This window comes from Rhyacophila brunnea, unplaced genomic scaffold (genome assembly GCF_057557595.1).
Source record: "Rhyacophila brunnea isolate RB1 unplaced genomic scaffold, BYU_Rbru_1.0 scaffold_15, whole genome shotgun sequence".
Lineage (NCBI taxonomy): Eukaryota > Metazoa > Arthropoda > Insecta > Trichoptera > Rhyacophilidae > Rhyacophila > Rhyacophila brunnea.
The window spans coordinates 20188932-20204464 of NW_028232806.1; the positions used below are offsets into that span (position 1 = coordinate 20188932).

Here is a 15533-nt window from a genome sequence, read left to right on the forward strand (position 1 = left end):
ATTTAAAGAAATATATCTTATAAGCGAGATTGTGGCCGAAAAAAAACGTCTTGGTTCAAAAGTATTTCAGATTGATTTGAACTCAGGGTTTCATCTATGTATAGAACAGTGATATACAGAAAAAAATTATAGCTAAAATTACGTCCGATAACAAATATTATGGTACAGAAAGATACTAAATTATATTTGCTTTATAAATGAAACTTTGTTATATTGTATGTCAATAACGAAGCACCTAAAAATAGAGTGATATTAATAAAGTTAGGTATAGATAGAAACAAAATAAAACACAGTAAAATTACATTTAGAGTAACATAGAATGGGAAAAGATACTATTTAAAGATTTTCGGAGGCAATTCATTTTAATTTAAATTATTTATTTTCAAATCCCAATATACTTTGGCCTTTGATCAAAGGAATATAATCGGCAACAAAGCTCTGGGAGTTTTCTCAAATAAGACATGAATCAAAAATGGCGGGAGTTTTGATTCGCGCCATATTATGAGTCACCTCCTACCGTTATTCCTTTGATCAGAGATATTTCATTTGGATTCACACTGAATTGATGTTTTTTTTTATTTAACTTAAGCCCATCCCTTTACAGCCAGAGGTATGAAACAATATAATTGTTGTTTTTACGATAACCAACGTATATAATATTAAGGGTATTATTATTCATAGATTTACTTATAAAATATAATATCTTTATCTCGATTAAGTTAATTTTTAAATTACAATTTTACCAATTTTATATTATTATTTTTTTTATTATGGAACATTTAAAAGTACACATTAGTTCATTTTTTATCTATCGAAATATTTAATTTGCATCACGTTCTAGCATAATATAGTATCTTTGTATTTTTTTTAATTTTCTGATTTTTTAAAAATATATTACACAATATACGTCTTGTGACATGCCCAAGCAACGTGCCACTTTATAATTCTTAGTTTATAGTTTTAGTTTATAATTCCGCCCCTTTTCTTTTTTAGACTCAATATACAAATGTGTTAGACATTTACCCAGATAGTATATTATTTATTTTCGGCTATATTCAACAAAAATATTTTAAAACCTCTATATACAAGTCAAAGGTTAGAGAATTTTCTTGAAACAAACTCACGAGTGCTTGTTTTAGATACATAGAAGTTGGAGGCAATACTAACTTGGCAACTTGGCAATACTAAAACCTATTGATAAAGATTTGCTTGTGCAATAAATTGACGTTGGGTATGTAATAATGGTTAAGTTACCAGGAATTTGTAATGCATTTATTGTTTGTATAAACTAACAAAGCGACTGTATCATCTGCTTTATGGAAAACTGCTGCAGCTCTTAAAAAATGTCATATTCGTATACGTAATTACCGTATACAACGCATGTCTAACCCACCCTTACGGGACATCACTGTACTTGTTCATAAAGTAAAGCAAACGGTCACTATATTATGATCATTTAAGAATTCCCATTACTTACTATTTGTCTTAGTTTTTTATACTTCATACATACCAGCAGTGTAATTATTACAATATGACTCTTCAAATTGAAATATTTCTCTTCGTTTACCAAGTTATTTATAGCATTCAATTTTTATACTGTGGATTTTAACCAAATTCTATGAGATTAGTGTTAAAATGAGGTACGTATTGAATAGATGTTAAGCTTTATATTCTAATATTCAATAAGTTTAATATTTTCATTACGGAATACTCTATTTTCAACGTTCTAGTTTTTGTTATAATCACAAAAGCTACGAATTTTTCAATATCCTTCAACATGGTTAATAACCCAGATGAAATATCTCTTTCAAAAAAGTTTTCAACCCCTCACAAGAATACCGTCTCGTTATCCCATTCGACGCTTTTCGACATTTCCATTACAGTGAAGTACCATTTAATAATAATTTATAATACATTAAATTCTAATCTAGATACCTAATAAATTTATAAATATGTATAATATAACGCACGTATTCTGGAAAACAAAGACACGCCTATAATAGAAAACTTTCACACAGTTCTAAGATTGTGTTCTTCAGTGATTATAAGAAATTTATAGTGTTTGAACGAAGACCATTTATAAAGATGTTTACTTAAATCAAAGAACATTCGACTATACCAGTGTTGGTTAATCACAAACTGTACAGAATTTTAATGAGCAGGATATCACGGATTATAAGAATTCAAATAATCCACTTTCGGAACACAAAGTAGGTATGAATGATTCCGTTGATTTTGAAAAATCAGTAGGTATGTTATTTAAGAATTTATGAAATTTGATGAGTGAATCAAACAGGTTACATGTAAATTGTACCTAAAACATTTCGCCGTGGCACAGCTTGCCATGAGCTTTCTTATTGGAAATATATGACCGTATACTATACAGTCTTCAATTTTATTAGATTCAATATGAACAATTTTTTATAGCTGATTTCAATGAACAAAATTCATGAATGGTAACCTAACCTAACCTTACAAATAATCTACTACATCGGCTATTTTCAAAATTTATTTGCTGCCGACTTACGAAGAACCGTTTTTTATTTAGACATGAATTATATGTCAGTACTATACTACTCAAAGAGGTTTGACGGTCTTTAATATACCTACGGCCATATTTTATATTTCCCATATAACGTTTCACGGTGAAGTATGATACGCGAACATGAATCAAACATTGTATAATGTTTGTTATAAATAAATCTGTAATACTGTGACTTTCACATATCATTTTTAAAGTTTTTTTAATCATGTAGATTTGTAGAATATAAATTATTACGAGTTAAAGCTTACATTTTAATTTACTTTTGCACGGCACTGATGCTTAACATTCGAACCATCCCAATTGAATGCACCAAAGAATCAAAGACGGCCATTTTTCTTCTCGGGGAATAAATTTTTCACAGAATGATAAATTCATCTAAAAGGGGAACAAGAGTTTGACTAACCTCCAGCATAAATCAAACTTTCGAGCAGCGGAACTAATTCGACTCTTTATTGACTTGTTTTTTTATTCCAAACAATGAAAAAGAGAAAACGGATATTGTGAATCTTTATAAAAGATGTGTTTCTTAGTAACTCCTACTTACCTAATTCATGTTAATCTATATTTTTTTACCTGAAGATATTCTTTTAATTTTTAGTCTAAGCAGACAACTTTTTTGAAAAATTATCATGACTTTGCACAATATATAAACATGTGAATTGGTATAAAATAATCTTGCAAAATGACTAACTGGTCTGATGGTGTCATCAATGATAAGTTTATTGCTACTCTCAGATACAAAAAATCTGCATATTTCTGAAAAGTGCCAATTATATATAACCCAAAGTATTTAAAACCATCAACATTTACGATACCTCACCCTACTTGAGCTTCTAGCTCGAAAGCTTTTACAATATTTAATTTTTAAATAAAACCATTTTGAAATACCAGTAAAATTAATTATTTAAATATAGGTACATAAATTGAAAATACCACAATTTATAAACCTACTTGATTTTTTTATCTGATAGTACACAAACCCGTATCCACGAGATTCATGCCAATGTGCTTCACCAATTAAGCAACATGTCATATCTAATTACGACGAAATTTATTATATTTTTTTACATCTTTGAAGCACTTACTAAATTGCGTTAACTGTTGACTAGTTAGCTTTGTCATAATTAAATCTAAAAGCACCTGTCTCAATTAGTTAAGCACATTGACGCAAATCTAGTGGCTTGGGTTTGACTTCCATTGGGCGTCGTATTTTTTCCAAATATTGCTTAGCCATATATATATATATCTTCTAGCATTTAGACTACAATATGTAAACATACTTAAAGTTAGATTAATAAAGCCACAACTAGTATCCATACTACTACTACTTCACCATGTATGATCCTTAAAGGATCAATAATCCTTCACAAAGTGGAGGTTGTATTAACAGATTTGTTATTACGAGAAATGGATGTAAGCTAGTTGATCAACCTATTAGATCCATACTTTGATACAAACAAATACAAACAAAATACAAATTTTGTTTGCCTGTGTATTCAAACCTAGGATCCACGACATCATAAGCCTACGCATACGCCACTTGACCATCGTATCATATATATATTTGGATATGTATTTTTATCGACTTACCGAGAACTCTGTCATTCTTGATTGTAATGATCTGTGTATCTCTGATAACTATATTAGAAGTTGAGAGCATCAGTTGTTTGTTCTCCCAAGGTGCAGAACTAGCTTATTATTGGTGATGCCAATTGGGAGGGCAATAACTCTATAACCAAATTGCTTCGAATGATTGACATATTAAACCTACGTAAGGATGCTTAGATACGAGTATGTAGACGTTGTATTATAAAATCTTAAAATAGTGTCTTATTATGTAGCTCATTCAATGTACTTTATATTTTATTGTATTTAGTAAAATCGCTTCTATTTCATTGTTTTCCATATAATCTTGTGGATATTTTGAATTTATAATTTGTAAAGTTAACAATATGTGAATAAGTAAATTTGAATTTTAATCCGGACTAAAAGTGGATACCTACTACCTATATAATTTGTATGTAAGAAAAGAGCCATAAAAGTCATAGTTATGTATTGGAGAGTGTTTTGTTTTTATACAATTATATTTTTTCATTCGAATTTGTTTTAAAAATTATATTTATTTCATACTTCATATTTCAATAATAAGGGGGGACATGCTCGTCGAAGGTCAAAATTGAGTTTTTATTGTATTTTCAAACCATGATCCTGGACACTCCTTAAACGTTGTAGATAATCTATTTATATAATTTTGAAGCCTTATTATCCTTTATAGTTATTTTAAACATTTGATGACTGCATAAAGTATTTTTGTTACATAAAATAGTATTCTTTTAAACCTCTCGCTCTAATGTTTTAGAATATAGTCATATTTCAGTACATAACTGTGCAGTGGTGTTAAGATTTTTTACATTTATTAATTTTAAACGCATTTATGAAACCATTAGTATAATTTATTACGAGATAATTTTTGTAAAATATTCACGATAAAAAATTATATTGATAATCTCTGTGATCCCAAATTTGACAAGAATTAGGCATTTTATTATTCAAAAAATTGGCAAGATTAACACATTTGAAGATGATTCTAAAGATAATTATTTTAAGCCATGTTTTTGACCATTTAAGTGTGATAAACATCTTATGAATAATGATTGCTTTCTAATAATTATTGACCTAAGAATAAGGTAGTGTTTTTTTGAAATACGCCATTTTTTTGTCATTCCCTAGTGGTTAAGCTACAACATATGGCCGTAGCCATAAATTGACAAACTATAATTAAAGTAAGGAGTAAAATTATGTTAACGCGCGTGTTTGAACATGTACCTAACCGATTTTTTAAATTTTTTTTTAACGGTACATGTTCAAACACGCGCGTTATAATCATTTTACTCTTTACTTTAATTATAGTTTGTCAATTTATGGCTACGGCCGTATTATGTAGCTTAACCACTGGGGAATGACAAAAGAAATGGCGTATTTCAAAAAAACACTACCTTATTCCTAGGTCAAAAATTATTATAAAGCAATCATTATTCATAAGATGTTTATCACACTTGAATGGTCAAAAACATAGCTTATAATAAGTATCTTTAGAATCATCTTCAAATGTGTTGATCTTGCCGATTTTTTGAATAATAAAATGCCTAATTCTTGTCAAATTTGGGATCACAGAGATTATCAATATAATTTTTTATCGTGAATATTTTACAAAAATTATCTCGTAATAAATTATACTAATGGTTTTATAAATGCGTTTAAAAATTAATAAATGCAAAAAATCTTAACACCACTGCACAGTTATGTACCGAAATATGACTATATTCTAAAACATTAGAGCGAGAGGTTTAAAAGAATACTATTTTATGTAACAAAAATAATTTATGAAGTAATCGAATGTTTAAAATAACTATAAAGGATAATAAGGCTTCAAAATTATATAAATAGATTATCTACAACGTTTAGGGAGTGTCCAGGATCATGGTTTGAAAATACAATAAAAACTCAATTTTGACCTACGACGAGCACGTGGGCCGTTAAGATTGAAATCTATTCCTCAATATTATACTAGCGGACTGATTATTAAAATTGTAAGCTGAATATGACCATATATGTCTGAAAAAAATGAGTGAATTCTGAGTCAAATTATGCGCGAATCATTTCTTAAGAATAAGTTTCATTTTCACTCTTTCGTTTAACTTATTTTAAAAATGAAAAGAGCCTTACAACAAACGCCATATTGCATTCGAAAAATCCTCCCGATTTTCAATTCAATTACTGTAATATTTTGACGTTAACGAAAGTTTTCCTGATTTATAGCGCCAGAGGTGGAGAAAACTGTACCAAAGTACCCAGTGACGAATGGCGCCCAACCATGGGGAAGGGGGGCTCTAGATTTGCGAAAAAATAGATTTATTCGCAAGATCGTGACACTTTTTTTGTTTTATTGTACTTTAGCGGCGTTTTATATTCAGAGGGTCCTCCGCGAAAAAAAAACTCAGCGAAGAAAATTCTTGTCTGTGACGTCACGCTGATATTTTCTTTTTTTTGTATTTTCCATGGGCAATTTCAACTACGCACGTGTGCCATGCTTGTGGCAATTGGTATGGTAAATAGTCTTATCCACCACGCCTGCTCCTAGTACAGTCAAACGGTCACCATTAAGACGTATTGAGTATCACAATTAAAATAGTATTAATTTATAATAATTGAATATATACTGTGAAATAATATTACTTTAAATGAATATCAATTTTAGGCATTCCCAGTTGAGAAAATTATAAAACAAAATTAAATATATTATAAAATAATAATTTCTTCTTTTGGTAGTCTTAAAATTTTTTAAATAAAAACATAATTTTTCTAGTTAAAGGTGTATACATTTTTATTTAATCATTGGATATTTTTTTTTCATTCCATGTGGAGAAAATGATTAAGTTTATTTTTTTCGTAGGCATAGAATTTTTGTAAAATATGACTACGAAATATATTTGTGTATTGTCCATGGTAAAATATGGAATTCGAAAATGTCTAATTCATAGAGTGTACCTACTTTGAAATTTTTCAAGTAGATTCAGCAGTTGCTGTGGATTCATATGTACAAAACCATCATTTGCAAGTTATTATTTATATAATTAAATGAATTTAATTCAATATAACGCCATAACTTTTACTTTTTAACGGCTAAAATTTATTGATCACTAACATGCTTTTACTTAATGGTGAAAAAAAACATCAAATTTTGTACAAAGGGTTTGCAACGTCCAATACATTCTAATAAGAGCGATGAGTAGCAACTAGCATTGGCCGTGGATGATGATTCTGTGTGCGCTTGGCCTAAAAACAATTTTTATATCATGTATATGTTAATAATACAGTTTTCCAATTTAATTATAAAACAGGATATACCTATAAAAATACAAATAATAGTGTAGGAATAAAGAGCTAATGGTCAGTCGTTAAAATACTTTACACTTACATGGTATAGTAACATAAACATATGCATATTTTTTTGTGTGTAAAACACAGGTTTTGAGAATTTTTGAAGAAAACCATAGTGGAATATAAGATAATAAAATATCAAACGAGTTTTTAACACAATAACAGTAAAATACTTTTGGCAATGAAATAACTTATGCTAATAAAATTTTAGCGTTGCTCTCGCACTTTCTACTCGAGATAAAGATAAAACAGATTCCTTAAATTTGATTTTTATTTTCTTTTATTATTGCTATCGATAATATTTTAAAATAATAATATAATGAAATTAACAAGTCTAATTATCCAGATGATAACTATTAAAATATTGATGGTTATATTAAATTATTCAATAATATTCTAATTATATAATATACATAATATTTAAAAAGTTTTCTTCGTACGTACAAATTTAATGTTGTATATATTCTTTAAATATTTTTGACTATAATATAATCATAAGTATGAGGCATCTAATAACACAACCCAATAAGTTACACAATTATTATATAAAAACTATTAAAAAATACACAACTATCTACATATTATATGTAAAACTTTAAAGAATTTTGTCATTGTAATTATGTACAATTTCGCGCCAAAATCCTACAAAGAGAATATTTAAAATTTACAAAAACTGATATACCTAAAAAATGTCTAATTTTATTTTTCACACAATATTTTTTAATTTAATACCAAAAGGGTTCTTTAGCCAAAATACATTTAGCATATTTTTCTAATTTGAAAATCAAATATGATAGAAAAAGACGGTATGGTGACGCGGTTGATGCTTTCAGCTAGTCAATTTGAAATATACCTTACCGTTGTGTACCTATTTGTTTTTTATTTATGTGTATTTAGTGACATTACGCAATAGCTAATTTTATTATATTTCCAACACGTTACCTAGTTCCATCGTTTAAGATTAATGATATTTTAATATGCTTATCTTTTGAATGTATTAATAGTAATAATTACAAGTTATTTACTACGGGATTTTACAAACTTTTAAAATATTAAAAAGAAATGTTTTTTATACCATATAACTATTATAACTATTAAAGTTTTCACTTTTTTTTATTGTAATATTTTTTTCTAATACACAAGCAATACTTAAGTATATTCGTAGTTTATGTGTATTTATTATTGATGATTGCAAAAAGAATAAGAAAGAGAAAAAAAAGAAAATAAAACTTAAATAAATTAGAATGATAAATAACTTAAATAAACTTTTAATATGATTGCAAGTTTTTTCTTCTATTCGTACAACATTAAACATTATCGCATAAGACATTTATCAATAATACCAATGACTTACAACAAATTTATTAAAAACCATCATAGTAGCATTTCAAAGTGTTTAGTCTCAGTAATGTTTAATACTTTTGAAGTATTACGCAAGAATTCTTACGAATTACGAGTACTACCTATAGTACGATACAAGTAATTTATTTTTTTAGTTGACTGTGATTTTTTTAAACTACAATAAAAGTTTTTCATTTTTACAGGTCCCGTTTCCGGTCTGACGAATCTAGTGATAACTGTCCCAAGGGCCGTATTGGGAGGTGAGAGAGCTGGATTAATGTGCACCTATAATCTGGAGGGAGCGCCACTCTACTCTATACGATGGTACAGAAATATGGTTGAATTCTATCGATACGTGCCAAAAGAAGAACCACCCACTAGAGTATTCCCTTTGTCCGGAATAAATGTCGATGTGAGTATATATTTTTTTATACGTAGTCTCATATTTACATTCTTCATTTATGTTATTCTAACCTGAAGTGGAATGGAAAGCAAAACATACAATTAAATTTTTTACTGCCAGCCTATTTTTACTATGTAGATATTACCTACCTCTAGGCCAGCTATTTTTTGAATGAAATAAATCACGTGAAAAAAATTAAATACGCATAGAATGATGAAAAATTGTAAAACCTTACCAAATTGACACGTTTATCTATTTTTCTTCAACAATTACATACATACTAAAATAATAAAAAATATTGGTTTTAAAATATTCATAAGCTACTGCTAACCTAGCTATGACGTTGAAAAGATTTCGCGAGTTAATTTGCTGATGGCCTGATAGTACATAAAAACTTATATAATAAACTCGTTCGTGACACTTAAAGGATTATTAAGATGCACTCTTATCATATGCTTCAGACGTATTGCGATTATTTATTTCTTACCTCAATACCTAAGGATATCAATTAGAAAAAATCTAGAAAAAATTTAGCCCCAGATAGGAATCAAACCTACATTCTTCGGATTCCGACAAAAAATGTGCTCTACTAATTTATCACATATACCATAAGTGGCCAACCTGCGGCCCAAGGGCCGCATACGGCCCGGTGGTTGTCAACTTTTGGCCCGCAGAGCAGTGAGAAAATAAAAATATAATCAAATGCTGCTGCTAGATGCGCTAATTTTGCAAATTGAGATTCGATATTGCTTGCTCGTACATTGTGAAATATGTTGCAATGAACAATTAAAGGAGAAATTCCATCAGGTTGGTTTAGAAGAGTTTTACAAAACATATTTTGGCAAGGAGAAATATCTGAATTTTACAAACATGCTGTAATCCCGAGTGAGAACACTTATCATTTGCATTGACGTGCATTTGGAAAACTGTTTGCGTGTAGGAACAACCTCATTCGATATCGATATTGATGCACTTAGTTCTGCCACATAAAATCAAACTTCTCACTAAAATGTATTATTTTTATATTATTTTCTTTATTTTTTATTATTTATCTAATACATATATTTGATTCTCATTTTTGTTTTATTTTATTAATATATATATATTTTTGTATAATAAAAAAAATCGGTTGTGCGGCCCGGCAGGAAATCTCATTTTTAGAATCTGGCCCGGCTACTGAAAAGGTTGGCCACCCATGACCTATACCCTACCTTATTACGATTAAATTAACTTATAATCATGCAAGTGAAGCGTTTCTCAAAATTCACTAAAATTTCGCAACTGCTTTTTGAATCACGGTTCCAATACAAGGTACCTACATACTTTCCTTAACTGCTAGTATCTCCACATTATAGTATTATATTATTTTAATAAAACTATTTAATTATTCAACAAATAATTCACAAGATTTTATAATATAGTCCAGAATAATATACGTCAGTAAAATATCTCTTGATGTATTTTATGAATTATTTATTAATTAAAAAATAGTATATTATTTATATATTTTTATTAACCTTTACTATGTGTTTTTGTGTCATCATGCATTTATCAATTTTTTTAGCTCACTCGATAAAAATAATATAGTAGAAATCTGTTTTAAATACGTTATCACTATTTACAGAACTTTTTGAAAGTTTTAAAATTATTATAATGAGCTTTAAAAATAAGAACATCTGATGAATAAAAAAGGTAAAATAATAATTTTAGGCAGTGATGCTAGGTATTGGCTAGGCATATAATATTGAACAAATATATAATAATGGCCGTGGAAAGAAAAGTAACAATATTTGCAATTATTGATATCAAATTATACTTGTCTACGAGAGCTTTTCTGAAAAAATTGCATTAGAGTCGAAAAAAGGTGTCCCATGGATATCAAAAGTTTTGATATCTGGTATCAGTATCGTCCTCGAAGAAAATATCTAATATTAATAAGGTCGTATCGAAACCTATTAATATTTTATTCAATTTATTATATCTGTTAACGCATTCGCTGCTGAGTAGATAACGATTTTTAATTAGCACCTTTAAAATGCACGTTAATTACATCGATCGGCCGCCTGGTTATTACGCGCATGTACGTCGTCAGCGTCCAAAGTATTAAATAATAAATTCATTACCTAATAAAGAATGAAGTTACTATAAGCCATATTATAGTAAACTCTGGCTAGTTACATTAATCTTTATTTTGATATATCTAAATTATTTTTTTATTTATAAAGTTAAGGCAAACTCTTTACTTACCAGAGGCACCTAGCGGTAAGATACGAAGCTTGCAATTTGAGATTGATTTTTGATAATTTACAATTTGAACTGTAGGATTATAATGAGTGATTAGTAAATATCTAGATATCTGAAAACATTAAAAAGAAAAATACTTCTTATTTTAAGTCAAAGATAAATTTACAATTTAAAAAAATGTTATGAGATGTGAATTAGTTATAGGGTCCCATCTTAATATTACATTTTATTTCATGGTTATATTTATTATTACAATTTAGTTTTATATAATATTGTTATGAATAGATTTTTGAATAATTCATAGTTTTAATATGTTTTATATGAATATCAAAAACAGTAAACTTATTTATAAATATATCGTAATAATTAATATGAAAGATAAGGTTCTGAATAATATTTTACCATTGTTAGTAATCTTATATGTAACATTGGAAAGCTTTTTGACGTATTCCACAGTAAAATGGAACATTGTTGCTTTTGCTTCTAATTTTTCGTATTATTTGATATGCAGATAAACCATTTACATGACGCATGTTTAGAAATAAAAAATAGTTTGGTGCCACTTGTGTATTCCAAGTAGCCGTAAAATTTACAAAGCTATCAGTGAAATTTTCCATGTATCAACTACAAAAACACAATTTCTGTATTTTAGAGAGAAAATTCGCTTATTTTCGTCGTGCCAGCTCCAGACGGACTAGAAAAGAATTGTTTTATTCATAGAAGTAACACGAAAGAGCCTATCTCAAGCCAAGAAAAGAGGGAAACGTGGTACACACAGCGACAAATGACGCTTGAAATATTTTATTTAGGGACTATTTCCCTAAAAGGGACACTCGACTGCGGATCGCAGCGACAATAAAAAATAACTACTTACCTAAAAATAAAAAAAAATAAACAAAAAACTGCGCTGGGATTTAATATTTTTTATCATGGAAAACATTTGAGGTTTCCGCGCAATATAAACGAATAATCGTTATGTATAATTTAATATAAAGGAGAATTCTGTATTGTACGCCAGAAATCTCTGAGTCTTTTTTTGTTTTTCGTAAAATTGGTAACGAAAAATAATGTCAGCCTTGTCAGTAATAACCGAATGTTTCAAACATATTCTTATATGCAGTAATTTAGAGTATATTTTTTTTACAAGAATAATTTCATTATTATTAGGTACCAGCAGAAGATAAACATTCCTAATAATTATTATAATGGTAATAAAACTGTAATTAAGGCTATTAGTTTCAGAGTCAGTAACCTCAATTTTTATGTCTTTGTTTATTATGATTTGTAAGCATTTTTCCATGATAATAATAATCATAATATTAATATTATGTATATTCATAAAATATCAAAACCTGACAGGACTGAAGTAAAGTGAAAGTTGATTGCAATGTCATTTACATCTACCTACCTATCTATCGATTTTTTTATATCTTACGACTAACTTTATAAATGTTTTTTTTTATTAATTCTAATAACTTTAAGGATATTTTATTTCACTTTTCCCCTTTTCTAACTGTATAAAAATAAAAAGTATATCAGCAGTCATGAAGCTAAATAAAATTAATGTGCTTGATATTTTTTTATGATTATCTAAAAACGGCGGAATTTTGAAAGTTGACGACTTTGAAACAAGCAGCCCCAATTTTATTTGTTTATAATGTATTTAATAATGTTTATATTACAAGTTAGAATACTTAGTAAATTTTTCAATGAATGTATGTAAACAGGTATATTTGCATCTCATCTACATATTTATTTATTTTTATTTTTTAAGCCATGTCCGATCCTAAAATCATATGTGCCTCTACGGAATGATGTATTAACAGATTTTTGTTTCTATAACAGATGGGTGTAAGCCACTTGCTCAACTGAATAGACGCATACTCTAGGTCCAAACGCATATTAAAATCACAACATGTGATTTATTTGTTGCCAGACCAGGGGTTTGAATCGAGGACCTAAAACAATATTTAATAGGCTTATAAAATGACGTCACACATAAAATGGTAATATCTGATGTTTTAACGATAAAATCAATAGCTTATTATAAACCAAAGTACTTTCACATGGAAAATAAAAACGTGAGCTCGAATCCCACTCGGTACAACTTTTTTCTAGAATTTTTGGTATTTCTGAGATTTATCAGTATAATATTTTTTTATTTACCTACAAAATTTTTGTGGGTAGTGTTTTAATATATACATAAGTCAATTATAAAATAAAAAGATAAAAATTTCTATTCAAAGTCATTATTTTATCTCATTGAATCAAAAGGTACGATGATGATCTCAAAATGATTTCAAGTAAACATCAAGATTACGATACATTTTAAATTGATGTAAAATAGTAATAATTACATCGTAAAAACGTCATATTACGTCATTATCACATGAATAGATTTTCTTAAATTTTACGATTAAGTAATGTAGTCATCAGTGGCGAAGAGTAGAGGTAGGCTGTTAGGAACCCACATAAATAGTGCACACTAAACTTGGTCAGTCAAACGTATTTGCTTTCATCAAACTAAGACTAGATACAATGCATATATTGTATAAATGTGAGTTTTTAAAATTCAATTATACCCTGCCTAATCCAAATATAATATATACATGATATAATCAAAATATTATATAAATAGTCAAAAAATAATTATTTATCTATAAAATATCTAAATTTATGCCATCAAGCCATACATAATTTAATATGTTTTATAGATAGAATATTATGTACTCGATTATTGTTTGGTATAATAAGCAGAGTTTAATAAATTTAAAAAAAACTAACCAACACCATCAATGTAATAATCTCCTATATATTATTATCTCCTATATATTATTATCTCCTATATATTATTATCTCCTATATATTATTATCCTACAGATTTGCCCGTTTTTGCGAGCGATTGTGTGCTTTATTCGTCACGTCCGATGGGTTAAAACGCCAAACACACTTATGGAATGTTCGAAATTCAAATAGGTCATATAGAGTATGAAAGGAAGGGTTTTCCGAATTTAAGTTATCTTGCGATATAATATTGATGTTTCTCTAAAGCTTTCCGGCACATACGTCACATTATTGACAATATGGGAATTTATTTTTTCACAATGTTTGCAACACTCGAACCGACTAAACAAAGATGGCCGCTTTAAATTTAAAATGCGTTTTAACCGATATATACAATCAATTTTCACAAACTAATCATAATAAGATTGATCGATAAACATATTAGAACTGATTTATTTAAATTTTTATGAATTAAGTTCTCTGTTTAAGTTAAGTTTCTACACCTCTAACGGAAATCAAGTCTTTTGACACTATAAATTTATTACGCTATGTATACTAACATACGGTATTTCAATTGACTGACCACATATTTACTTATGAGATGCATTCGAGTGACTGTAAGTTGAAGTGAGCACAATTTTATATAACTTAACACAGTCACAAAAAAATCACTTTTAAAAACAAGGTAACATCTGTCATTATTTGTTGTTTATGTAAAAAACGACAGGTGATATTATTTACGTCTCCTAATGATTTAAAAATGCACAGCACTATATAATAACTCACATTTATAACAAGCACCCATAGATAACTATAAATATTCAAATAAACAATAACATTTATACGAATTCCGATTAAAACTGATCATTTCATTGAAACGCGGGCGTACTACATATCGGCGTTTTACGATACCAAGGAAAATTTTAAAATATGATGTCACTTTTTTTTTTTTTTTGTAAGGCTGTTGAATCAATTTTTATTTTGAACCAATGAAACTTATATACATTTAATTAGCTCATTATAACCCAATTTTTTTTAAAAGGTATCAACCAGTGTTGCCAACTATCATTTTCAAAGTTCAGTAGATTTTTTGATTTTTTCTTCAAAATACCATTGATTGACAAAAATGTATGAAATTCAACGATTGTGTTTGGTGAAAGCGTGCATATTGACATAATCTCACAAGTGTCTTTTAAAAAATCATGTAAAAAGTGACTTTTGTTCATCACAAATATCATAATTTCTTCTTTTCCTGACAAAAATTTCAGTAGATCT

General features: G+C 28.1%; 1 protein-coding gene across 1 annotated transcript in view; it reads left to right on the forward strand.

Moving 5' to 3' along the window:
• Positions 1-15533, forward strand: part of LOC147075022 (uncharacterized) — a 169792-nt gene that overhangs the window by 111675 nt on the left and 42584 nt on the right. The window contains exon 2 of the mRNA XM_085943289.1: positions 9031-9239. Within this exon, the coding sequence (XP_085799415.1) occupies positions 9031-9239 (209 nt within the window). The remainder of the gene's footprint in view (positions 1-9030; positions 9240-15533) is intronic.